Here is a 26,767-nt window from a genome sequence, read left to right as displayed (position 1 = left end):
GGCCCTGGACGTGTACAGTATCTTTAGATGAAAAGTAGCCATCTGGATCCCCGAACCTGGAGAGACTTAGACTACAAATGTGGGGTGATGGTAGAGTTACTAACGTCATGGATGTGTGGCTAGCACAGGCTAGCAACAGGCAGTACAGTAGGGAAGGGCTGAGGAGCCCAGCCTGGAGCACCAACCGTTAGAGGCCAGGCTGAAGTGGGCAGTGAGTGACCCAGAAGTAGTGCCCATGGCAAAGAGAAGAGTGTGTGCTGTGTCTCGGAGCCCAGGGCTCTGCTTTCTTCCCTCCCAGCTCTGTAAACTTGTGGGCTTGGCTGTTCCTAGTGCTTTGTTTTTTTTAAGGAGATGCAGTGGTCTAGTAAAGCAAGGACACTGGAAGATTGCCTTTTGTACTTTAGCAAACAGATTTATGCTAGGTGGTGTCTTTAGAAGTTCCAACTGCGAAAGTCTCCCACCTTTATTTCCCAACTCCGTCTTCTGAGTTCCTTGCATATCTTTCAGATCTCCTTTGCCAGATGTGCTGCTCTGTCCAGAGGCCTGCCCTTCTTCCCTCTGTAAGCTTTGTGGGGTCAGCCTGACATGAGCGATGCTGACCCCTAGACCCCACTCCCTGCCACAATTCTTGGGACATGGTATTTGCTTAGTAAAAACATTTGAGATTAAGTAAGAGACTTGTGAGGCTGCCCTTGCCAAGCAAGGCTGTCCTGGTGTGGGAGGGAGGGTGACTCACCCTGCAGCTGGTCCCTGACTCTTCATCTAGTAGATTCTTGCAGTCAGAGGCCATGGTAGCATTTGGAGCCAGTGTCTACCAAGCGTAACATAGTATCTGCCGCTGTAGTTAAACCCTCAAGAATCCCATGGGTAGAGACTCACAGTTGGTGAGGGTTGGGGTAGGTACCAGTACCTGGCTTCTCTTTCTGCTTGTGAGAGTTGAATAAGTTCGGACAAGATGGGTGACAGGAAAATGGAGTTCAGAAGGTGGCTTGAGAGCAGATACATCTGACCGGCAAATGTTGTTTAACTTGGTGACTACAAGCTTGCAGTAACTAAAAGGCTTGTGTGCGGTTTCCTCCTGACCTGATCCTCTTCCCTCTGAAATAACAGAGCAAATGGAAATGAACTTGTCTGTTATAGACAAAGCCTGATCCTTGAGCAAGCAGAGTTGCATGTGCGTAGATAGTTCCCCATGGTGGCAGCCGGGGGGGAGCTGAGCCATGCATGCCAGCCCTTCAGAGCTCTTAGGTAAGCCACCTAGAGCTGCTGAGGAGAAGAAAGCCACAGCCCAGAGGGATTGACAGGTTCTCTCAAGATGTACACTGGGAAATTTTTCTCCTTTGTGGTGGAAGCTTGGGAGCATGGGATGAATAACCCTGAAAGTAGTAACAGTAACTAATATTTAGTGAGCATTTAATAACTAACTTAGCTGTTCAATGCCAGGCAGCAAACACTTTACATCTTTACTGTGTTTCAACTCCACAATTGTTCATCTATAGAAGGGAAACTGGAACAGAGAAGTTAAATAACTTTCCTAAGATTGCACAGCAGCCAAATAGCAGAGCTGGGATTCAGAACCAGATGGTTAGGAAATGTTTTTGGATATGTGCTTGTTATGTGAGTTGCATCTAATTCCGTAGTCCTCCAGTTAATTAGCATTGTCAGTTTAGAATTCTATCTCATCTTGTGCCTTTAGCAACTTTCAAAGGAACATTTGCAATATCAGCTGAAGCTTAAAAGCACTGTCTGAAAAGATTTATTTGTATTATTTTTGATTTTGTGTCTATGCCTATGATTGCAGGTGCTCACAGAGGCTGAGTGTGTGTGTGTGGTGCGTGTGCGCCAGTGCAGGAGCGTGCAGAGACTGGATGTGCCTCGGCTCCCTGGAGCTAGAGGGCCGGTGGTGTGAGCTGCCGGATGAAGGTGCAGGACGCTGAGCTCTGGTCTTTAGAAGAGCAGTGCTGAGTGTGTGCTTTTAACCTCTGGGCCACTTCTTCAACCCCAGAAAGCATTGGTTCGACCTTTTTTTTTTTTTTTTAAGCCATAGGCGATCTTTGTGACTGTTGGTGAATATATTAAGACTGTCTTTGGGCTGTAGAGATGGTTTAGCAGTTTAAAGCATTGGCTGCTCTTCCAGAAGTCCTGAGTTCAATTCCCAGCATCCACATGTTGGCTTACTGCCATCTATAATGGGATCTGATGCCCTCTTCTGGCATGCAGGCATACATGCAAATAGAGCACTCATGTACATAATTAAATCTTTTATAAAAAAAAAAAATCTAGATTAAAAAAATGTCTCCTGGTTGGGGATTTAGCTCAGTGGTAGAGCGCTTGCCTAGCAAAATTGGCCAAGTCAAAGAAATGTAGAGGCTTACCTAAAGCCATCAAACACAGAAATGAACATTTCTGGAACAGGAATCAAAGTGTACAGAAACAACAGTGTAGCTGGGAAGTGGCTGAGTGAGAAGGGGCTCCCAGCATTCCAGGCTGAGATAGAGACCCCCTGTTTATAGGAGGTGAAAAAGAAGTTTCAGAACTTTAGAATTAAACTTGAAGGGGGAAACTTAAAAGCTACCAGAGAGGAGAGCTTTTCTTACCAACCAGTGATAGTGGACCTCATCACCTGCAGCAGGCACCAGAAGTCTTATCTGGAAAGCACTATCACTCACTAGTGAGCAGTCTTCTCTCTAGCACTGCTTCAGACAAAAGGGCAGAACAGCTACATTTTAATTTCCAAGTTTTATACCTCATGGACATTTTACCAACAGGGAAAATGAAAGATAATGTGGGATGTAAGAAAATGTGAAGAATGTAAAATGGTCCAGACAGAAGGGATTTAACTGCTGACTGTCTGATAAGAGACAAAAACTTAGTAATCATAGTATTTTTTGGTTGCTGTGACAAGATATCTGAGAAGAGAAATTGAAGAGAAGCAGGTCTATTTTAGCTTGGGGTTTGAAGGGGTACAGTTGAGCAGGATCAGAAGGAGTGGCTGCAGGAATCTGATGCATCGGTTACATTGTGCCCACAGTCAGAAAGAGAGAGCAAGTGCTGGCCCTCAGCTCGCTTTCTACTTTGCTCCTATTTATTCTTGTGGAGAGTCCAGGCCACCCGATGTTGTCTGAGGAAGTGGGTGAGGCCTTGTCCCCAAGACGCCTCACCTCTCCTTTTGGTGGATTCTCTTTAATGGTGCTAATCTCTTCAACACTTCAAGCTGCTTTCACTGGACTCTTGCTTCCCACTGTAAATCTGACTGCATACTTTCTGTGACCCTGATTGAGAGCACTGAGTAGACCATACATACCCTGGTCCTGATAGAATCTATTTTATGAGCATCATCTTCATGTTTCTTTGGTATTCTGCTTCCACACCTCACCAGAGTGGCCCATTAAGCTATCTTAGCATTCTAGAGTTTCTTTGATCCATAGCTCCAAACCCTTCTACATCCTACCCATAAACCAGTTCTAAAGGCCACGAGATGAGGTAGTCTGACAGCAGCCTCTCTCCTGTTCTCTTGTGTACTGTGCTGGCTACTTTTCCTTTTGCTGTGACAGAACACCTGACAGAAAGCAACTCCAGGAAGAGAGAAGGTATTTTGGTCTATTTTGAGGGGATTCAGCCCATCATGGAGGGGAGGGCATGGTGGCAGCACGGTGAGGTGATGAGTCAGGAGGCCGAGAGATGAATGTAAGTGTAAGAAACTCAGCGTGCTTACACTTTCCTCCTTTTCATTATCTAGTCTGAGTCTCAGGAAACACTGTCACAGGCAAGTCTAGTCAAGTGACAGTGATTAGTCCTACAGTGAGTTTATGTGTTTTAAGAGATCAAATCAGAACCAGGTGGTAGCAGTACACTTGAGAGGCAGAGGCAGGAGGATCTCTGAGTTGGAGGCCAGCCTGGTCTACAGAGCAAGTTTCAGGACAGCCAGGGTTACACAGAGAAACTGTGTCTCAAACAAAACAAAACAAAACAAAACAAAACACAAAACAATCAAACTAGACTATTGTTACTCAGAATATGGTCTTCCCATTATGATTAGTCTGCCATTAATTTGTGGAGTATGCTGAAGAGAAACTTTTATAAAATTTGGACATCATTGTGACATTTTTAAGGGATGCTCTTTGAGAGTATTCAGTTCTCAGTGGCTGGGATAAAGGATTTCAGCAATTGCTGCTTCCCCAGAGGGGATGAAATGTCACAGTGGTGATGTGTGAGGTGTTGATTGAGACCGAGGTCATCAGTCTGTTTGACAGGAGGCTCCTGATACTAAACAGCTGTAGGATTTGGTAGAAAACTTGAATTCTAGTCAGGCATGGTGGGAAATAGAGGCAAGAAAATTGGGAAGAAGTTCAAAGTTAGCCTCTGCTACATAGGAAGTTTGAGACCAGCCTGAGCTACATGGCACGCTGTCCCAAACAAAAACTAAGCCAAACCTGTGTGTACATGTTCAGAATTAAAGTGCTAGAGGCTCCAGTTAGCAAAGGGAAACAGGGCTGGAAGACGTAAGGAGAAAAAGGCTTTGTCTACACGGTAGTGTTAAATGTGATGGACTGAGAAGGCGGCAATACGTGTACATTTGTGGTCCCAGTAGTGAGAGTGAACATGCATTCTGACTCGAGTTCTAGGGTCCTGGTGCAGCCAGCCGCTCACTCTGTCTCCCAGCCTGTGCACAGCTCATGGAGGACGTCTTTACAAAGCACACACCATGACATGTGATCCAGTGTTCAATCACTTGCTTAATCTTCTGCCAGCGACATTGAAGACTACTTTGTTCTAATTAACGTAGTAAAATTTCATATTTAATTTTATGCAATACAATTTCATTTATTTGGCAAATGTGTCATGAGTGAGTAAAATCTTTATCTATTCTCCCCTCCATCTGTTTACCATCCCAGCATTAAGCACCTACTGCATACCTATTAAACTAAGTTTGTTGGAACTAAAGAATGTAAAATACAGATGAACAGTCGTGTGTGTGTGTGTGTGTGTGTGTGTGTGTGTGTGTTAAAGAGGAGAGACAGTAGGTATGTATTCCAGACCACAGTCTTCATCGAGTTGATTAAAAGATTGTTTTGGATGATGCATTTCGTGGGTTCTGCAGAAGATGTAGGTGAACCTTAAACACTGGTCCGCAGGAGCAGTGGTAGTGTGAGGACTCTCCCTGCCTGGGAGAGTGGCTGCTAGACGGCTATCAGGAGGGAGGAGATAGAATCGGCCTTGCCAGTGTGCTTGCAGCCTTTCGGATATCTTTCTAGGACTTTGCCTGTAATGTGTGCAGGTCGGCTCCCCTGGCCTGGGTTTCCTTCCGTAGCTGCTCTTTTGGGAGGCTGCTGGCTGCCGCCTTGGGTAACGTAAGAAACACCGGCTTCAGAGTCAGACTGCTGTGGTTTCGCCATGAACTGACTGCTGCTTACTGAGGAGACCCTGGGAAAACTGGCTGTTTTCTCATCCATAAATGCAGAAAACCATCTGTACTTCAGCCCTCAGCTGACTGGGATTAAACGTGAGTGTGTAAGAGGAGGCTGGCATGTGTGCAGAGCTCAGCAACAAACGAGAAGTGATGCTCACTGGGATCTGAAGCCCATGGTGCTTCACCTCGAGTGCTCACCACTGAAGTGACATGGTGTTCCCAGCCCGGGCCTGGCCTGCTTGTCAGTGAATGCAGGTGTAGCAGCTTTGTTTAGGACTCTCGTGGTTTGGGAATTAGCATTTTGAGAGGGAGGTATCTTCTTCAGCCTAACTCTCCTGAGCTTAACCTTGTGGCATAACTTACCCTGGTGGGACACTTAAATTATCTGGCCTTGACAGATTGTAAAAAATTTAGACTGCAGAAATTTCTTTTTGTGACGAAAACTGCAAAAGCAATATCCATAGGGATCCAGTAGGTGGCACTGCTTTCTCAGTTTAGTGAGAAGAAAATTGGACCAGGAATGGAATTCAAGTAAAAAGTATCAACGTCTTTCAAATGAAAGAAACATAGATTGAAATCACAACTTATTGACTGAGTTTCACACATGTAATCACATAAATGGTCATCTCGAGTAGATGGCGAGGCTGACATTGTCTGAGGGACTAAGGGGCAAGAGCAAGCTTCCACATCTGTATGCGTCCTGGCACTGCATCTTTCAAATGTGGGAGCTCTGACTTATAGCCCAGTTTTCTTGGACAGTGCTTATTAACCAGTCGGGTAGCCTCTTAGTGTTAGGTGCTGCATCTCAAAAGTCAAGAAATTCTAGTTCACGTTAGGGAACCAGGCATGGCAGCATGCACCAGTGATCTCAGCAGTTGAGAGGCCGAGGCAGGAGGGACTCAAGTTCAAAGCCAGCATGGGCTTCATCATAAGATCCTGCCTTTAAAGAAAAAGACAGAAAGTATTGGAATTATCTAGCCCAGTGCTTTCATTTCATAAATAAAGAAACCGAGGCTTAGGGAGCCTTCTGGCCTCTCAAGCTTGACATGCAAGTTAGTCCCGTGCTGTCAATGATAGCCGAGGTGCAGCTGTAATTATATATGTTTTTTATTCTTTTTTTCGGAGCTGGGGACCGAACCCAGGGCCTTGCACTTGCTAGGCAAGCGCTCTACCACTGAGCTAAATCCCCAACCCCGTGTAATTATATATGATTAGCACATCTATGGACAGTGTAATAGAATTACTGTATACTTCAGTTGGTATGGACTTGCCTCTAAGTAATCTCGCTCCACAGAGTCACAGAGGAAGGCAGGACAGTCCTGCTTAGGGTTATGTGTGTTTGAAGCACAGAGGTCAAGTGACTTTCTATACCTGTGACTCACCCACCTCCATGCAGGATTGGTGCTTTTGTTCTTCCCTTCAGAAGCCTCTGGACAGACAGACCTCCATGGGCAACTGTGCCTGCCTGTTTTAATCTTTTGGAGGGTCTGTTTCCCTCCGTCTCTAATACCAGGGCAGGAGCATTCGCCTGCCAGGCATGCGGTAGGTAGCCACCGTGAGAAAGCAGGCTGTGAGAGGATGAGCTAGTGTCGGGTGTGGGGATCGGAGCACATCTCTCCCTCCTGTTAGACTCTTTCCTTCGGCCCTGTGACCTGGGAAAAGGGAGTGGCTCTGCTTCTTACCTTTCCAGTTTGGGGATTTCTGCCATACTTTAGGCACGGTTGACATCTTTGCCTTGTAGTCACTGAAGTGGACGGTGCTGGGGTAGGGGCTGGGGGAGTGGTGCTGGAACCTGGGAAACCATAGAGGTTTTCATTTAATCAGCCTTCTAGGACTGAATGTTTGAACAGTGGCTGTTCGCTCTTGGTCATCACACTGGGTCTAACTTGATGGAAGAGGGCATCCTGCCCAGTAGTTCACAGCAGAGCACTTAGAAGTTGGGATTTCTATCTCAGGTTCAGCCTGTGTTTGAGTGACACGGAGCTGGGCAGTGGATCATTTCTGCTTAGGCTTTTGCAAAGTTGGAAAACCTTTCCTTCTTTGTGAATATAAATGTTTTACCAATATGTATGTAAATACACCATTTGTACCATTATAGACAGTTATAAGCTACCTCGTGGGGGCTGGGAATTGAACCTGGGTCTTTTGAAAAAGTGGTAAGATGCTCTCAGCTGCTGAGCTATATCTCCAGCCCTGAAAAATTGGAGAACCTTTCAAAGTTGTTCTTGTATGTATTTCAGTCAATCATCGTCTGTGTCCGTGTGCGCTAGCACATGCACACTTGCATGCACATACACACGTGTGCACACACAGACACCAATAGACAAAACATAGGCTGGAAAGATGCTCAGGGCTGTTTGCTGCCTGTGTTATTCTGATCATGCAAACACGGGTGAGCTTGTTTTGGAACCATCCTTGATCCACTGCTGCATCAGGCAGGGGTGGGACTTTGAAAACTCCCAGTGCTGGCCTCATCGCCAAGCCCTTTAAATGTCAGGCAGTATACCAGATACGGTGTGTACCTTCGTTTACTGTGGAGCAGCTCCATGAGACAGCCATTTTTCAGTGGATGAACAAAGCACCTCAGAAGAAATTAACAGACTGTGGCCTCAGGACTGCACAGGTAGGCAGTAGGCTTTTCATTTGACTCTGGTCTGACTCACTTAGCCACATGGTGTCTGCGTTTCCTCCCACTTCAGATTGTGTGTCGGAGTCCCAGGCCTATAGTTTCACATTTAATTAGAGCTGTCCACTAGCGGTGCAGAGAGCTGGAGGAGAGCACTCAGGCCAGTGCCGTGTTAGGCTGACGAGGTATTACTGGAGAGGAGACATGCTGGGAACTCAAGCCGTCAACCCACCCAGGTCCACTAAAGTCACACCCATTAGTCACTGTATTTGGCCTCCCTCTGGCTCCCCACTCCCCTTTTTTCTTGGATCAAATTAACTTTTTTGACAGATGTTTGGAAAATAGTCTTATCCTGTAATTTATATTTATAAATCCTTCTGCTACAGTGTGGTCCCCATTCTCTGCCTTCATTGAAGCCAGAAAATAACCTGGGAAAAGGCCACATTTCCTGTTATGAATTTGGAGGCTCTTGTCTTTTTAGCATACTTTTTGAGCTTTTGAGAGTTTTTAGACCAGGAGATGGAAAGCCAAGCGTGACACTTCATCGAGACGCTCTAGCTTCTTTAGAGGTGGTCACCATTAGCTTGAGGTTTGTCCGCCACAGACTCAGAGCTGAGCCTTTTGTCTGTTTAAAAATCCTTATTCTCTTTTAGATTAGATTTGGAATGAGGACATTCTTAACTCTGAAAGTCAGTGCAGTTCAAGCTTCTCTACAGGCTGGCAGCCCCTTACTCTGTCCAGCGCTGACAGTTAGCCACTGCCACTGCTGCACACGCTCCTTCTCCCTCACGGCTGCTGTCCTTTCCCGGTTACAGTAGATTCTGTAAGTACTCTTTCTGCCTTTAATGTAGAAGCTCCCATGTGTGCTTGCCTGTGTGTGTCTTTGTGTGTCTATGTATACACATGTGCATGTATAGGTATGGAAGCTAGTGTCTTATTTCACTGTTCTCTCCATTATTGTTGTCATCATCAGGGACCCAGTCTCTCACTGAACCCAGAGTTCATTGGTTTGGCTAGGCTGGCAGAGATCCACCTACCTCAGCACCCCAAGACCCGTTACAGACACAGGCAGCTGTGCCTGGCTTCCACTGAACAAGACCTCATGCATGCCCAGCCAGCACTTACTGGCCAGGGGTCTCCCCAGCCCTATGTCTCACTTGCATGGTCTCAGAATCTAGTGTTTTCTCTGCTTGGTGCACATTTTTCCAGGAATGAATGAAGTCCACTTGAGTCATATTCCTTTTGCGTCTGCTCAGCCCTGCTGTAAATAGACATCACACTCCAGAGATGGCCACCCCAGCAGGACCCTCCTGTCCTTCTGGAAGTAGTAACACTGAGACCCTTACTCTACTTTCTGTTGTAGTGTTTAGAGTTGTGATGTCTTTAAAAGTGAGAACAAGCACCTTTCTTGTTGCTTTGAGTATTTTTTAAAAAGCAGTGGTGTCTTTGCTTACAGTGCTGTTCTTATTACACAGTGCTCCTCACTGTTTCAAGAGAGGGAGGAAAAGCATGTCTGAAACTATGGCCAGATTGGGGGCAGGAGGGTGTCCATATTGAGCTCAGTGTCTTAGAAGAGGTCTCCCCCTCCCCCTTTAACGGCTCAGCATCTGGGCTTCATCAGAGCCCAGGCAGAGGGTGTCCAAGGCCTGCGGATGCTTAGCAGAGACACTTGCCGTTCTCCTCAGTTTCAACTTGGCCAGCACTTGAAAGCGCATTAGTGTCCATGCAAATGTGCACATGGAACCCAGGCTGTCTGTGGATTCAGCAGGTAGCCATCGCATGCATACTGTAACCCACATACTGTAACCATAGAAAGGACACTTCCCCATCTGTGGGACAAGCCACCAGCTTTGTTTTGTGTCTTTTTGTTCTTCTTGCCCATCTGATTTCTTATTCTGTCCTGGTTGGTGAGACTGGGCTGTGCGAAGCTCACTTGCCACGAAAAGACAGTGTGCGGACATCGGTGCTTGCTTATGCTGGAAACCTACAGTGGATCGATTACCCTGGCCTCAGGCTCTGCCAGACTCTTGTTCTCCTTAGCACACTGTATCCGAACTTGTAAAACTTTGTTTATTTGTGTGCTGGTGTATGTGTGTGTGTCTGTGTGTGTGTCTGTGTGTGTCTGTGTGTGTGTATGTGTATCTGTGTGTGTGTGTGTCTGTGTGTGTCTGTGTGTGTCTGTGTGTGTATGTATCTGTGTGTGTGTGTCTGTGTGTCTGTCTGTGTGTGTGTGTGTGTGTGTGTATCTGTGTGTGTGTGTCTGTGTGTGTGTATGTGTGTGTGTGTGTGTGTGTGTGTGTATGTGTGTGTGTGTGTCTGTGTGTCTGTGTGTGTGTGTCTGTGTGTGTGCATGTGTGTGTCTATGTGTGCATGTGCGTGTGTATATGTGTGTGTGTGTGTGTGTGTGTGTGTGTGTGTGTGTGTGTGTTAGGTTCCGCAGAGCTTAGAGTATCAGGTGCTTTTGAGGTTTGGTCCGGTGCTAGGAGTACAACTCTGGTCCTTTTAGCAACCCCTCCTCCCAAGTCTCCCCGCAAGGCTCCTTCCTGCCCAACTGGACTTTGGTCAGGTGCTTCAGAAACTGGTGCACCCTCCTGGCCCAAATTGAGCAGGCTTTCTCCCATCTCCCATCTCCCATCTCCCACTACGATCCTTAGTCCAATAGTAATCCTCGTCTTTCCCAGGTCACAGGGTTGTCCTTCAGTTTTTCTTTGAACCAGTACTGATGGAGCCTGCCAGTGTCTACCATGGGTCTCTTTTCCCCCATTTCTAAGATGGTAATGCAATTTCTTGTTTCAAATCTAGGCAGTAGCATCTCTGTCTTCAATAATTAATGGCTTGCCAAGATCTGATTTTTTCTTTCTAAACCCTTTTAAAACATTTTCTCATGGCAAAATTTGTTCTTATCACTTAGACCCATTTCACCAGGACAGTTCTTCTTATGCTCCCATGATACCTAGCATTTCCCTCAGCACCCTTACTGTGATGTCCTGGTTGCCTGTTGTCTCATCTCTTTTTGTCTGACCATCATGTGTATGAAGCCAGGGCAAGTGTCTGCCTCTGGTATAGCCTATTGCTTGTATAGCATTGCTCCTGGCCTGTAGTCATGGCTTAGCAAATGCTTGCTGAGAGTGGATGGTGGTCTATGGTAGGGACCCCTGGAGGAGTCCTGATGGAGTGGACTGCTTGGCATCAGCAGTTGTGAAGCTTCTTTCCTAGAATTCAATCTGTTTTACTCAGTGGTTTCTGACCATTTCTTGTAGACACTTGTTTCCAAATTATTATCACACTGTAACGGGAGTTCTTTTTCAGCTTCCAGATGTACTTTTTTGTTGAATTTTCCACAATTTCATTAACTATATAGTTGTCTCTAGTGAGGTTTTCTCTCTCTCCCCCTCTTTCCCTTCTTCTCTCCCTCCCTCCCTCCCTTCGTCTGCTCATTCACGCAGCCACTAGGTCCTTTGAAGCAGCTCTGGTCTGCCTGGCTTCTTTCCCATCTCCATTCTATAATCCACCAGCTGCCTCTAGACGGCTAGACTCCTGCATCGGTTCCTGTGGACTCTGCTGCTCCTGTCTGCTCTGTCTTGCTCACCACATCCTTTTAATCATGCCATGGCATACTTTATTTCTTTGCTTAAAAGTTATACAGAGGAAATTGTCATCTGCCCTGTGTGTCCCATTCTGACTCCCTGCATTGTGCTCCACCCTAGCTTCAGTCCCTGTCCCTCCCTCCCCACCCCTTCTTTCCCACTGCTGCTGAGTCAGAGCTCTCAGTACATCTGCAGTATGTGTGTGTATGTATGTACTTGTCTCTCTGTGTGGCATATGTACATGTTTGTGTGTGTATACAAACATGGCTGCTCCTAAAATAGCTATGTTTTGAATTCACAGACAGCCTGGGTCCCATGTGCGCATTTGCATGGACTAATGTGCTTTCCAGAGCTGGCCAGGTTGAAACTGAGAAATGGCAAGTGTCTCTGGCGAGGCCGAGTGCCTTCCCAGTCACTCTCCACCTCATGTTCTGAGCCATCTTCCTGCCCCTGGACTTTTATAGCAGTCAGCCAACTGTAGTTGCTCATTCTGCCTCTGCCAGCTCCTCACATGAGTCCTTCCAAAGTAACCTTTATTATACACAGCTCCGTAGTCACACCGCAGTGTTAGAAACCCTTCCTGAGGCTTTGATGCCTATAAGTTGTCTGCATTTTTGGCCTGGTGTCAGGGCTCCCAACCTACTTACTCAGCTGTGTCTCCCGTCACTTTCATCGCCAGAGTTCCAAATAATTTCCATGGCCCTGAAGCTGAACAAATCAGGACACGATTTGATTCTGTCTGAATGCAGCTATGTCCCCCGCTGCCCTGCTTTGGCTGAAGGTGTGCAGTCTAGGTGGGCCTTTCCTTCCTGCCATTCAGCTTCTCAGGACCACTGAACCCACTCCAAAGACTGCCAGCCCCGCAGCCTTTGATGATCTGTGCTTGCTAGATGGAATCCTCACCACATCAGAACCCCTGTGTAGCTTCTTCGACTTTAAGCTGTTCTTATGACTCCTGTATTTATTTATTTCGTCTGGCCCTTTAACTGGCATACACGCTTTCTGAGGATAGTGAGAAACAAGCCTAATGTTTAATACACCTAATTAATGAGTAAAGGAACATGTAAACTGATTGGCTTTACAAATACTCCTCTTACCAAGAGAATTCTTTTCTTCCTTCCTTCCTTCCTTCCTTTCTTTCCTTTTAAAAAATATATTTATTTATTTATTTATTTATTTTAATTTTTTCAAGACAGGATCTTATTATGTAGCTCTGGCTGTCCTGGAACTTACTATGTAGACCAGGCTGGCCCCAAACCTCACAGAGACTCAGCTGCCTCTGCCTCCCACATGCTAGGATTAAAGGCGTGTGTCACCATGCCAGCAAGTGGGCTATTTCTATATTGCTTTTGTATTTGAAAGGATGATGAGGGCTAAGACAGCTCATGTTTTTCAAGGTGACCTTGCTGGGGGTAGTAACATAGCTTACATTTTGTGTGCTCTGTAAACCAACAATAATTTGTTTTTACATTTTCAAGAATTTGAAAGAGGAAGCAAGTAAGAGTGTGCTCCAGATATGACAGGTATCTGTGCAAAGCTGAAACACAGAGTTTTGGCTGTGCCCCATGACCCCAGCCTCAGTACTGGGGATCCAACTCAGGCCTCATCTGCCACTTAGCTGTATTCCCAGCCTCAAAAATACCCTCTGACCCTTTATGGAAGAAGTCCACTGACCACTAATCTAGAAATACACCTGATCTGCCTGAGCGGCTGCTGCTGGAGATGTGGAACTGTCTGCTTCCCTAACAGTCTACTAGACCCTCTCCAGGCAGAGAGATTCCCTCCGTCGGTGGAAGGAAATCCTTAGGCCTGGCTTCAGAAGGGTTTGAGTGGTGTGCAAATCTTTCCTGGGCTCTTTGGCACTTGGCACTATCTTCCACAGATAGCCAGATACAAACGAGCCAGTTCTTTCCATTAGAACCCTCACCAGAGCCTGGCAGATCGCACAGTGGTCAGTTAGTTGTCCAGAGTGAGTCTCGTGGCATGTTTGAAGAATGTTAATTGCTAAGTGCAGGCTGAAGTCAAAGGGCTTCATAATGTCCTTAAGCTGCTTTAAATGTCCGTAGCCTGAGAATTTTAGAACCAGAAAAGGTCTGGGAGATCACCGAGTTTACCATGGTCCTTAAGAGCAGGGGCTGTGAACCAGACTGTGTGGCTCTTCCCCTTAATCCCCCTGTGTCTCAGTTTCTTCACCTTTAAAGTGGGGCTAAGAATAGCACCATTGGGCTTGCGAGTATCAGCAGCAAGTGTGAGCGTTTCCCACAGCCACATTTAACCAGCAGCACTGGCTCTGAAACAGGACTCTCTGCATAAGCGTTCTTGTTTCATTGATGCTTTTAGTAGTTGTCTCATTTTATAGTTACAGATACTGAGGATGAGAGGAGCTAAACGATTTTCTTCCTTACCTGATGGGCAGAGTAGGCTAAAGCCTGGCTGCAGCCTTTCAGTTCAGTGTTCCCTCCCTGTTACCAGTGTTGCTTGTAGGTGTGTGTTTAACACATGTAGATTTAAATTGTGTGTGTGTTCACTCGTGAGTGGGGTTATATGTGCATATGCATGTGGAGTCCAGAGATTGATACCAGGGTCTTCCTCAGTCAGTTTTCATCTTATCTTTTGACAAGGTCTGTCACTAAACTTAGTGCTCACAGATTCAGGTAGGCTGGCTGGCCAGAAAACCTCCCGGATCCTCCTGTTGCTACTTTACTTGTGCTGGCATTAACAAATCCACATGGCCGCACCAGGCTTTTACACCAGCACTAGGCGAGCAATTCCTGGCTCAACCATCCTCATGGCTCCTTATTTTACTTTGTATACAGAGGTCACCCAAGCTGGCCTTACGCTTCAAGTTCTGTCTCCGCCTCCTAAGTGATGGGGTTTCAATTAGTTACTGTGTCACCATAGCTGGCTTGAATGGCTAAAAAAAATATTAAATTTATTTATTTTACTTTATGTGTATGGATATTTTGCAAGCCTGCATTTATGTACAATACAGATGTGCCGGCTGGATTCCCTGGAACTCGGGTTATAGATGTTTGTAAGCCAACCATGTGGGCACTAGAAATCAAATCCAGGTCCTCTACAAGAGCAGCAAGTACTCTTAACTCCTGGGCTTACTGCTCCAGCCCCTGGATGATCTTTAATAACTACAAAAAACACATGGCAGCTTTTTAGATGAAATAAGAAAATGAAGTTATTTTCTAGCATAGTCTCCTGTCTGTCCAGTTTCTCCTTATCTTCTCGCCATCATGCTAAGGGCATTATTTCATGGCCAGGTCTTTTAAGATTTAAGAGCTGCTCATGTACCTGCTGTCTATCAAGTTGACAAGCACTTTATTATCCTAAAGAAAACCCAGGGGGCTGGAGTGATAGCTCAGTGGTTGAGAATGCTTCCTGCTTTTACTTACAGAGGATGTGAGTTCGGTTCCCAAGTCAGATAGCTTACAACTGTTTATAACTCCAGCTCCAGACCCAGTGCCGTCTTCTGCACGCACCTGCACTCACATGCACACAAACACACAGACATCAGTAAAAGTTAATTGTAAAGAAAACTAGGTACGTCAGTGTGCCTTTCTCCATGCCCCACCTCCAGTAGCTCTCAGTCTGCTTTCGGTCTTTACAGATTCACGTAATCTGTATGTTCCATGTCAGTGGGTGCACACAGTGTGTGATCTTTTGGGTTTAGCAGTTTTCATTTAGCATGTTTTTATATTTGCATATTATCTACATATTATATATAGCACTTAATCTTTCTGAGGATGTACCCCACTTTCTTTATCCATTAGCCTTGGATGGACATTTGGGTTGTTCTGTCCTTTGACTATGATAACATTTGAGGGCAAATTCTTGCTTGAGTGCCTGTGTTCAGTTCTTTTTGGTAAGAACCTGGGAGTAAGATTGTTATTGCCAGGCAGTGGTGGAGATTGCTTTTTCATTTTTAATCTCAGCAGGTGGATCTCTGTGAGTTTGAAGCTAGCCTGGTCTACAATGTGAGTTCCAGGACAGCCAGGACTGTTACACAGAGAAACCCTGTCTGGAAAATGCAAAACAAAACAAGACAAAATAAAATATTGTTATTCTCTAGTTCTAGCTTTTAACATTTTGAGACATTATGGAACTTCTCCTCTGTGATGTTTTGTGTATGTTTGGCCCAGGGAGTGGCACTACTAGGAGGTGTGGCCTTATTGGAGTAGGTGTATCACTGTGGGTGCGAGCTTAAGACCCTCACCCTAGCTGCCTAGAAATCAGTATTTTGCTAGCAGCCTTCAGATGAAGATATAGAACCCTCAGTTCCTACTATACCATGCCTGCCTGGATGCTGCCATGCTGCCACTGTGATGATAATGGACTGAACCTCTGAACCTGTAAACCAGCCCCAATTAAATGTTGTCCTTATGAGAGTTACCTTGGTCATGGTGTCTGTTCACAGAAGTAAAACCCTAACTAAGACATCCTCCTTGGTGGCAACAACGCTGATCTGTAAGGGTTCTAGTTCTTCTGCGTCTTGTTAGTGCAGGCTGTTAATAATTATTACATTGTTACAGTGTCCTCATGGGGATGAAGTGACTCTTCACTGGCCTTCCCTTGAGTTTCTCTAGCACCAGCGCTGCTGGTCACCCGGTTGTTCCAACACTGTCTGCTGAGGGAGGAGCTTATTTCTGCCTTGCATAGCCCTGGCACCTTGCTGTTGGTATGTTGTGTTGGTTGATCACACATACTCAGGTTTAATCTCTACACTTCAGTCTGCTTTGTTCCTTCCTTTCGTTGGCCATCCTCCGGCTCTTACCATCTTGTTTTGCTTGCTACTGCCCTCTGGTAAGTTTTGAAATCAGACAGTTTAAGTCTTCTTTTGCTCTTTTCAATCTCTTTGTCATCTGTCAGCCTCTTCTGAGTCTATGGGAATTGAAAATTGGCTTTCTTATTTCTGTAGAAAAGGCAGATGGGATTTCGGTAGAGAGGTGTTGAATCTGTGAATGGCCTCGGACATTGTTGCTGCCTTGACAGTTTCCAGAACATGAGATGTTTTCTATTTTATTTTGTTCCAATTTGGGTATACTTTGTATTTCTTGCCTAATTGTTCTGGCTAGAACTTAGTTTGGATTATGAGCTAGATTTTTTTTTTCCCATTTTTCGAAACTGAGTGTATGAATGGCCCACATTTTGCTTGTCCTCTGTCTGTGAACTGTTGGGTTATTTCCACCCATTAGCAGTTGTGAATAAGGCTACTGTGCCCACAGATACACAAATCCTTTCTTTCTTGGGGGATATATCCAGGAACACTTGCCAGAGTACATGAATCATCCTTCCAATATGCTGATAGATTAGTTTTGCTAATATTTTATGGAAGATTTCAGTGTATGTGTGTATTTATAAAGTATAGTAGCATAAGGTTTCCTTATGCTATTTCATTTGGCTTTGAGTGGTATTGATCTCATAGTGACTTTAAAAGTCCCTTTTATCCCCTCCTCTCTCCCCTTTGAGCTGCATTGGTATTATTATTAATATTATTTTAAATAATTATAGGGTTGACTAGTCAAGTCTGCCTGCCTCCACACTTTTAAACTTTTAATTTAGTTCTCCTGATAGTCTTATGATTACCGATTTAACTTCTTTATGTATGAAAAGTCTGTTTTGATTTTCTGTTTCTTCTTGAGTCATTTTTGGTAGCTCATGTATTCCTAGAAATTTTTACCCTTTTCTGAAACGTCCACATGGAATTCCATAGTGGCTGTGTTAACTTACATTCCTTTTACCTCATATCCTTGCCAGTATTTATTATTAATTAAAAAATCTATGTTTTGGTCATAGCAGATACTTAGTGTTTGCTTGCCTCTTGTTTTAGGAATATTAACTTTTCTTATAACATTTATGAGGTGTGCCCAACTGTCATTTCTGGGTTTCAGAGAAAGCAGTTGTCTAAGAAGGTATTGGTGACAGTCACAGACCTGGTACATTAAGGGTTTGAAAGAATCATGATAGTCTGAGTCCGGAGTCTTTTTCAGGCCCCCAGATAGCTCCGACTGGCCTTAGACTTACTGTGTAGCTAAGGATGACCTTGCACTCCCTAACCTTCTGGCTCCACCCACTGAGTGACAGGGTTATGCATAGACCACCACATCCTGTTTTCTGAGTGCTGCTAATGGAATCCAGGGCTTTGCACATGCTGTGCAGGCACCCGATCAATGGCTGCAACCTCAATGCCCAGTCTTCTATTAACTACAATTCATACTGCCTTCCTTAAGTAACAGAGATACCTGTCTTATTCCTATGTCACTGTGCTATTTTCTTGGTGTTTGTGTGGGTGGGAACACGGTTTCTTTTTTTTTTTTTTTGGAGCTGGGGACTGAACCCAGGGCCTTGCGCTTGCTAGGCAAGCGCTCTACCACTGAGCTAAATCCCCAACCCCAAGGAACACGGTTTCTTATATTCCCAAGTAGGACTTGGGCATCCAGAGACAGCATGATGTTGGGACTCAGCCTAGTGGAAAGACTTGCACACCCTTTTGCAGTCACATAGTGACCTGAAGGACTCTGAACCGTCCTTTGGAAGTTAACCACAGTCCTCAACCAGAACTGTTTGGTTCTGTGGGAGAAGTGAGAAGGAATTGATTTTTAAATCCACTTATCTGAAAGGTTTGATGGCGGCTCCACCAAGATTATACTTTTTGGGTCTCTAACATTTTAAGTGGACCCAGGTCTTTGATATGTCATATCCTGAGAGAGGAAACATGGTTGGTTGATCTGTGCATAGATTCTGTTTCTTTTGTTTACTTTCTTCACCATTGTCTTTCAGGGTCATCCAAATGCACAGAAGAACCTCCTTCAGGTGGACCAGAACTGTGTTCGCAATTCCTATGATGTGTTTTCTTTGCTGCGGTAAGAAACTCCTTGGAGTCTCCTGGATTTGGATACATGTCTCACTTGTACATCTGTGGTGCTGAGGTGTGAGGGAACGTGTTGGGGCTTGAGAAGCCAGCACTCAGGCTTAGCATTTTTTAGTGAAAGCTCCATAAATTCTCTTGTTCCAGTGATTTAAGTTTATCTCCTTGACAAAATCTTTGAAAAGCCATTTCCTCTCCTTGGGTAGTGGGGAGAGCAGCTGAAAGTGCAGACCTTAAAACAGAGCACGGACATAACCGGAGCTTATCGACGATGCTGCCCCAGGAGAGCCCACCAACAGTCCTAGGCGTGGCTTAGGCTTTTGGCTTGCTTGTCATCTTAAGAGGCCTATGTGACAGGCCAAAGGAGCTTTGCAGATATCCAAGGCTCAGAGGCTTGAATGCCCCAGCTCTCTGTATGGATGTGAATGTATATGAAATGCTTGGGATTAATTTTGAAAGATTTAAAATTTTGCTTCAGTTTAGCATGTAGTAGATTATCAGGGGCATTTCCCAGGGGACATTTCCCAGTATAGTCAGCGCAACACTCAGCCTTTGTTCAGCTCAGAGTGCTAGTGGAAATTTGACTTGGGTAGCATTTTTCTAGTGTTTACTTAACACATCATAAATTTTAGAGCATTACATATCCTCTATAGATCTTCTAGTGGAAGAATCCAGAAGGATTCATGAGGAATGGTTATTTTATAAACATTATACAAGTGGCCTTTCCTTTGTGAGCCTTGAATCGTATATTTGATGACATAGAGTTTGGGTATGTGACTTGTGAAAATTACTCTTGTGGGACAACAACCCTAAAGCTGCCACATATGCTTGATGACCTTTGACCTGTGTCCGAGAGGTATCTTCAGTTTGACTGCTTGGGATGTGTAAACAGATAGGGTTTACTAATTGAATGAACATTCTTTTGAGTCTGTTGAATTGGGGTTGTAATAAGTGATGAGTAGAGTGTCCAGGAATAGTTGACATGTGAATAAACTGCTCAATTTCCTGACTTCTGTTTTCCTTAGTAAAATGATAGAAAGAGCATTTTCTAAAAAGGTATTTTCTAAGTATGAGATTATATGATCTTATGAGAGAAAACAATAGAGCTAGAAGAAAAATCCCCAACTAAGAGAAAAGGAAGCACTTGGGATAGTTAACAGAGAGGAAAGGATGTGCTAAAGGGTGCTGGAAGCTCTAAGCTATGCAGGAGAATAGGAGGGAAAGAAATGTGTTACCATGGGAAAGGCAGTGAGTACGGCTGCAGGTGTAGCTCAGTGAAAAAGCACTCATCTGCCATGTGTGAGGTACAGAGTTCAATCCCCAGAAGCTCCAATTGTCCTGCTTACTCTGGTTCACTTAACTCTTCAGGTTCTTGTGGGAGAAGTAGTGTTCAGTTGTATCGTTTATAGGTTTTTTTTTAAAAAAATTACCATTGTAATTCATTGCTACAAAACAATGTAGACTCACTTTTGGGTGTGGGGTGTGTGTGTGTGTGTGTGTGTGTGTGTGTGTGTGTGTGTGTGTCTGTGCATGCACACACGAGTACACACATGTAGGAGGAATATGCACATACAGAGGTCAGAGTAAGACACTGGATGTTTTACTCCCATGACTTTCCACCTTACTTACTTGAGGCAGGGTCTCTCACAGCCTTTCATCTTTGCCAGGCTTGTTGGTTAGTGAGCTCCTGGGATCTTTCTTTTCTTCCTCACTACTGTGGTTACATCCTGTTAGCTGAGACCTCTTGCCAGCCCCAAGACTCAGTTTTTCTGAGCCAGATTAAATGTCTGTTTAGCAATCTAATTACCTACATGCACTTCAGGAATCACCTTGTACCCAGAAACTCTAAGCTGTGCTTGTCAATGTGAACCTTGCTGCTTCTTTCAGACAGTGGCAGGCATCCACCGTCTGCTCTGCTGAAAGCATTGCCCTCGGGAGCTCTCTGCTGTGGTAGATGTGGAATGCTTGCCGGGAACTTGTTCCTCCCAGACTGTGTTTCTTTGTTCTTTTCTCTACTCACTTAACATCCCGAATGGGGATATTTTTAAAAATATATTTTCCTTTCCTATTTCTTCTTGATTTATAACATTTGTGCTACTTGGCTTATAATTTGAAAACATAGCCACAGCTGGGCACATGTTCAAGTCTCTAATCCTGTCTCAGGTGGCACAGGTAGGTGGACCAAGAGCTTATCATTATCTTTGAACTCTAGGCCATCCTGGACTACATGAGACCCTGTCTCCTCCTCTTCCTCCTCCTCCTCCTCCAACAACACCACCACCACCACCACTCACACTGTCTGCATTCCTTAACAGCCCTTTACTTCAGAGTGAGAACAGTAGTCTCCCAATTGCCTTTTTAAGGATTGTATGCTAATTAATAACCTGTACCAGCTAGGAGGCTTTGTACTGCTCATTTCCCCTAACTCTGAGGGAACCTGGACTGTATAGTCAGCTTCAAGCCTGTACTATATTTGTTTTCCAGTAAACACAGGAGCTATTTGGCTTTTGTGTTTCATACTTTGGGATGCTCACCACAAGGTGTCAATGTTGGTCTTTAACTGACATTTGAAATTCCAGTTACTTTCCAATTTGGATGAGCAAGTGGCTGGAGGGAGGGCTTCCGCAGAGCATGAATTGGTGTTGTGAAATGCTACTCAATAAGCAGTTGTCTAACTCTAGCTTTTCTTGTTTTAGGGGCATAGGTAATTCGATAAAACTCAGGGGTGGGGGAAACTCTGGATTTTGCTGGTGTTGCCTTTAAATGCTTTTCTTGCTGGTGGTAGTGAGTTACTGAGTGGGTTAAGAGTGAGGGTCACATGTGAGGCATACAGTTTTGAAGTCTATCCCTGGTGCAATCGTGGGATAGACCAAGGATAAGACAGGAGCCACAGGGTCACCTCTAATCTTGCCACTCTCTGAGGATAAAAGATCTTTCAGGGTGTCATCCTCAGCCTCACCCCTTCATACTTTGTAAAGAGGGGGCCATATTGTAGGTTTTCTTCTCCTTTGAAGTGCTTCATCTTTTCCAAGTTAATACACAAAAAGCGGCAGTGACACAGTTACTGGCTGTGGTCCTCTGCGAGGGCCTCCTACTAAAAGTTCGGGTTACTGGTAGACTGGTGCAGGACTGGGTAGGACCCTTCCCTTTTGTTTGGTCCAAGCTGGTCTTGGAAATGGGGATGGTATTTGTCTCATCCAATTAGGAATGCTGGGAGGGGTGGAGGACAGGGGTGAGAAATCCCCAAGGCAGTTTCCATGTCAAGTCGGGGCACCTGGTGTACACAGCCTTCACTGTCGGCTCTTCTCTTCGATGTCTGAGTTCGAGCTTGTGCCCTGGCTTTTCCTCTTAGCATCATCTTCCCCTTTGCCTTCCTGCCATTCTTAGGTTCACTCCTGCTTTCAAAGTTAGCTGCATTCTCCCCGGTCAGTCATGACTTTATGTTGAGCGTTGAAAGCTTCTTGAGGGAGGGATTCCTCACCTGGCCATGCCTCCCTTCATTGTCTGAGCTTCCTGTGCCAGGGACTCTGCAGTATTATTGCCCCTGCCAGCTCTGCTCCACACACACAGCTTCATCCCGCCTGTCCGAATGCTAGAAGCCCCAGTCTAGCTCCCTCATTCCTGCCTTGGACTCCAGTGTGTGCGTCTGTGTTTACCAGGGCTGTTGGGCATTCACAGTCATGGCCTTGAGGAGCCTCCACTCCGCCTGGCCAGATTCACTCATCAGCTTTACCCTCTGCCCCTCTTCTTTCTCTTCTTTGGGGTCAGCACCATGGTTCTAGAGATCAGAGTCATCTTTGTTTCCTGGCATTCTTCCGTCACTGGGGCTCAGTTGTCTCTGACCTCTCTCCAGTCTTCTCTGGGTGGCTTGTACGTCACCCTTCCCTGTTCTTCTGCCTGTCTTCCTGGGTTATGTCTTTGGCTCCGAACAGTCTTTTTGCTGCAGTTTTTTTTTTTTTTTTTTTTTTTTTTTTTTTTAAGCGGTGCTGTGCATTTTACAATAATTTAATTCAGGTAGTTGGAGAGCAGCTCTTGCTCCTGCAGAGGACCTGGGTATTTTTCTAGCACCCACATGGTAGCTCACGCCAACCATCTGTAACTCAGTTCTAGGGAACCCTATGCCTCTTTTGATCTTCATGCCCCCCCATATCTATATCTATATCTATATCTATATCTATATCTATATCTATATGATTAAAGGCGTGCACCACCTGGCCTGCGCTGAGCTTTGAGGGCAGTACAACTCAACTCCTCTTCCTTTTGTGGTGAAACCTGTTCCTTTTTTTTCTTTAATAGATGAGGAAGTTGGAACACAAAGCAGGTGGTAGCTTACCCTTGGTCACAGCCATTTGTGTGAGAGCCACAGGGGAGAGACTTGTCCAGGTCCACAGATGGGTGCCGAAGCAGGTTCCAGTGTGTGTGCATTTTCCCGTCAGGGTCCATGGCTCTGGAATCAGGGTCAGTGGACTCGAATGCTGCTTATTTAGCCTGTGAAGAGCAGAGACAGGATACGTTTCAGAAAGATTCTCAATCAGAATGGAAATATTGGTATTCTGTGCAAGCATGGGTTAAACAAAAGCTGTATTTATATATAATAGCATATTTCTTTTTTATTTTCTCCTTTTCTGTCTACATATATGATACATATGCTTGTATTCATCTTCATAAAGGCACACACACATTGTAGAAATAGGATTTTAATAAATGTTAGTGTAATTTTAGGTGGTCCCTCCTTTTACTTTTTGGCTGTTTTCCTCTTTAACCCCCCTTCCCCATTCTTTGCCAGAAAACCACCCAAACAGAACCCACGTCCAAGTGATCCCCAGTCACACATCCGCTGTGTCAGCAGTCACTGCCTCATCTCTAGCTGTCTGTGTCTTTCCCACGGCCTGTGCGTGTCAGAGATACTGTGTGTGGATATGGTTTTAATTACTGACTTACAGAGTTGGAATGGAAAATGTACACAGTAATGGTTCTGCGTCTCAGTTTCCTGTTCACCATGGCATATGCAAGCCCTTCCAACTCATCCTTTTAATGATTCAGTAACAGTCCCCACTGAGACTAAGACGTTTATCCCCGCCATTGTCCTGTTTTATTTTCACACGCACTTACGTTTAACAGTTTACTTTTGTGGGGCTGACGTTAAGAGCACAGGCTTCTCTTCCAGAGGACTCAGGTTTGATTCCCAGCACCCACATGGTAGCTCACAACTGTCTGTAACTCCAGTGCCAGGGGATTTGACACTCTCACTCAGACATATCTACACACAAAACACCAATGAGTGTGAAAAGGAAAAAAGTTACTTATGCAACCCAAGAATCAAGGACAGAACATTTAAAAAGTTACTTTAAATACCATTACAACTTTTAAAATATCAGTTGTGTAAGACAAAGTAAATAATGTAAATATAATCTTGTGGACATATATGCTGTTTTAGTCAACTCTTCGCCTATGAGTTTCTCTTTTTTGTATTGTTTTGTTGTTTACTTTTTTTAAAATTAGCTTTGTTCTGAGGCAGTTTTATAACTATTCTATATGATGTGTGATGTGCTCTGGTGACTCTAACCCATTCTTTAACCACTTCCCCAGCCTTTCAACCCTCCTGCCTCCCTCCTGTCCTGTTCCCAGATTGTGACTTCAGTTTTGTTTTATAAAGCAGTTAGTATAACAGAGGTGTGTGTGTGTGTGTGTGTGTGTGTGTGTGTAACATATACACCCTTGGTTTTCGTTCCTTTATTTCTGTGCTACAGTCCTGGAAGAGGGGTCTTAAGAACGTATTGGGTTTCATTCTAAGATGATTCTTCCAAGGACACAAACAATATGTGGTGTTACCTTAAGTTTATTCTAAAAGTGAAAATCAACTTTATTAAAATTTTAATGGAAAATTTTGATTAAATGAATTTTCATATGAACTTTGGGAGAATTATCATTCTTATGTTAGAATTCCTACCAAAGACATGTCTTTATGTTGGTCCACTTTGCTCATTTCCTCAGTAATATTTTGACGTTTTCTTCATGTGACCACTTGCCTTTATATTAAACTTGATCTTAAGTATGTTAGACTTTTTGTATATTATTTTATTTTATATATTGAATAAAATATTGCTATTTTATATTAGCTATAACTTTAATTTCTGTTGTGTGTACATATTGCTACCATAAGAAAACGCTACAGTTTTAAGGAAATCTTATTCTCAGTTACTATATCCAATCATTCATCATCTCCATCCCCTCCTCACCTTTTCCTGGTGTGCACTGTCAGGCATGGCTTCTTGTTTTCTGAGGCAAGTTCTCTCTTGGTTCTCTTGGGATGCACGTTGTCGTCAGTGAGAGGGTAGTCTGAAGAGCATGGCGGAGCACGCCTGTAATGCCAGCTCTTGGGAAGCTGAGGCAAGGGGATCTTTGGTTTACTGGATGTTCAGTAGAGAGTGGGAACATGGAGGGTTAATCCCACAAGTCATTCCAAAGCCCTGTGAAGGATTCTTGGCTTAGCATAAATGTTAATTTTCAGATGTTATTAAAAGGGTGAGTGAGGCGTAAGATGAGCGTGAAGAGGTGAAGAACGCCATCAGAGGCAGTTGAGTACGCGGATCGTCTTCCGCCCAACGTGCTCCCTCTGCGCCCATCCTGGCTTGGGTTCACAGGGTTACTTTGCTCAGAGTGACTTTGTTTAAGATGTCACTTGGAATTAAGGCTCCACCATCCCACCCTTCATGGCTGCCTTGTAACTTCATTTTCACTGTGCCAGGCATGTTCTACGGCAGCTTTCCAAGGGGTAGTGATTTCACCCTTGTGTCTGTGCCAAGGAAAATAACCAGTTACCATTAAACACACCCCACCCATCACTTGATTTTTACATCCAGTTTTATTAAGAGAACATATCAGAGGCCTTGGAAGACTTAATACCTTATCTGCATCAGGTTATCACGGGGCCCCGGTACCATGGTTGTTCTAAAGGTGAGTGCCACACCTTTGAAGAAAATCAGCATTTAACCTGTTATCTCCTGACAGTGTGTTTATAATAACTGTGTTCCTGCAAATAACTCCTTATGACTAGAAACACTCCATGCACATAGATAAGCCAGGTTCTACTTTGGGGACTTAGATTCTAGAGATTACCAGGGCTAGCAAGCAAACAGTCTTTTATTCATTGAAAGTTAGTAATAATTTCTAAATATTTTATGTTCTAGACATATCAAACTTATTTTTCTTCCCTGCTAAAGGCCTACATAGTAGAAAAGGAAAGAAAGTAGTATCCAGATATCTAGAATACAAATAGTATTCTGTGCTAAAATGTTTGTATACTCTTATTTTTTAAGTTTTTTTTTAATGTATGTGAGTGTCTATATGTATACCATATGCATACTTGGTGCCCAGGAAAGCCAGAAGAGGACATCAGATGTCCTGGAACTAGAGTTACGATGCTTGTGAGCTGCGATGTGGGTGCTGGGAACCAAACATAAGTCCCTTAACAAACAGCCAGTGCTCTTAACTGCTGAGTCGTCTCCTTAGCTTCTGCATACTTATTTTTATAGTATCATAATAGACATGCTACTGTTATAATTCTGTTTTATTATTAGGCAACTAAAACTCAGAGAAATTTAGCACATTGGTCCCAAGTTATTCATTTAGGAAGTCACAGAGGGCCCAGAAGGGCAGGTAATAAAGGCTTTACTGGTAGATTCTCCCTTTAGTGTGGACACGTCTCTTTCTCTTGATATCTCTCTCTCTCTCTCTCTCTCTCTCTCTCTCTCTCTCTCTCTCTCTCTCTCTCATTCTTTCAGACCACTCAGTGTCAGTCCTCTCAGGAAAATGTCTTTGGTGGTGGATCCAGCTGAGCATAAAATGGGCCAGGAATCTTGATATCATGGAGACTTTCACATGGGCTCTGCTGGTGCCCGCCATGGCGTACTTGACCCACGGATGGTGTTGTGTGTGTTTGTCTTCACCATTATCTGGCAGTGTGGATGATCTAACACTGACTCCATTCCCCTACCCTGCCTGTTTCCAGGCCTCTCTTCCTTGCATTCACCATGGAGGTCAGATGGTTTTTTACATTAGCATTCTTTGTTTTGCTTTGTTTCCCCCAATATTATTTGATTCTAGTGACAGAGTCAGCTTTGAACCTGAGTGGAGCTGGCGTTAAACAGTTATCTGGAGACTGGAGCTCATGAAAACTTTTGTATAAGGAAACAGTTGACTCAGCAGCATTTAAGAAGGAGCTAAGATTGTTGTTGTGTTGATGAGAATATATTGTGCAGATGAGG

At 44.5% G+C, this 26,767-nt stretch overlaps 1 protein-coding gene across 1 annotated transcript in view; it reads left to right on the top strand.

Moving 5' to 3' along the window:
* Uvrag (UV radiation resistance associated) overlaps positions 1–26,767 on the top strand; it is a 257,601-nt gene that overhangs the window by 58,485 nt on the left and 172,349 nt on the right. The window contains exon 6 of the mRNA XM_032893006.1: positions 18,413–18,495. Coding sequence (XP_032748897.1) covers positions 18,413–18,495 — 83 coding nt within the window. The remainder of the gene's footprint in view (positions 1–18,412; positions 18,496–26,767) is intronic.

Source organism: Rattus rattus, chromosome 2, assembly GCF_011064425.1.
Source record: "Rattus rattus isolate New Zealand chromosome 2, Rrattus_CSIRO_v1, whole genome shotgun sequence".
NCBI classification, from domain to species: Eukaryota; Metazoa; Chordata; class Mammalia; order Rodentia; family Muridae; genus Rattus; species Rattus rattus.
The sequence above is the reverse complement of the archived record's forward strand: the minus strand, read 5'-3'. Positions and strand labels throughout refer to the sequence as shown.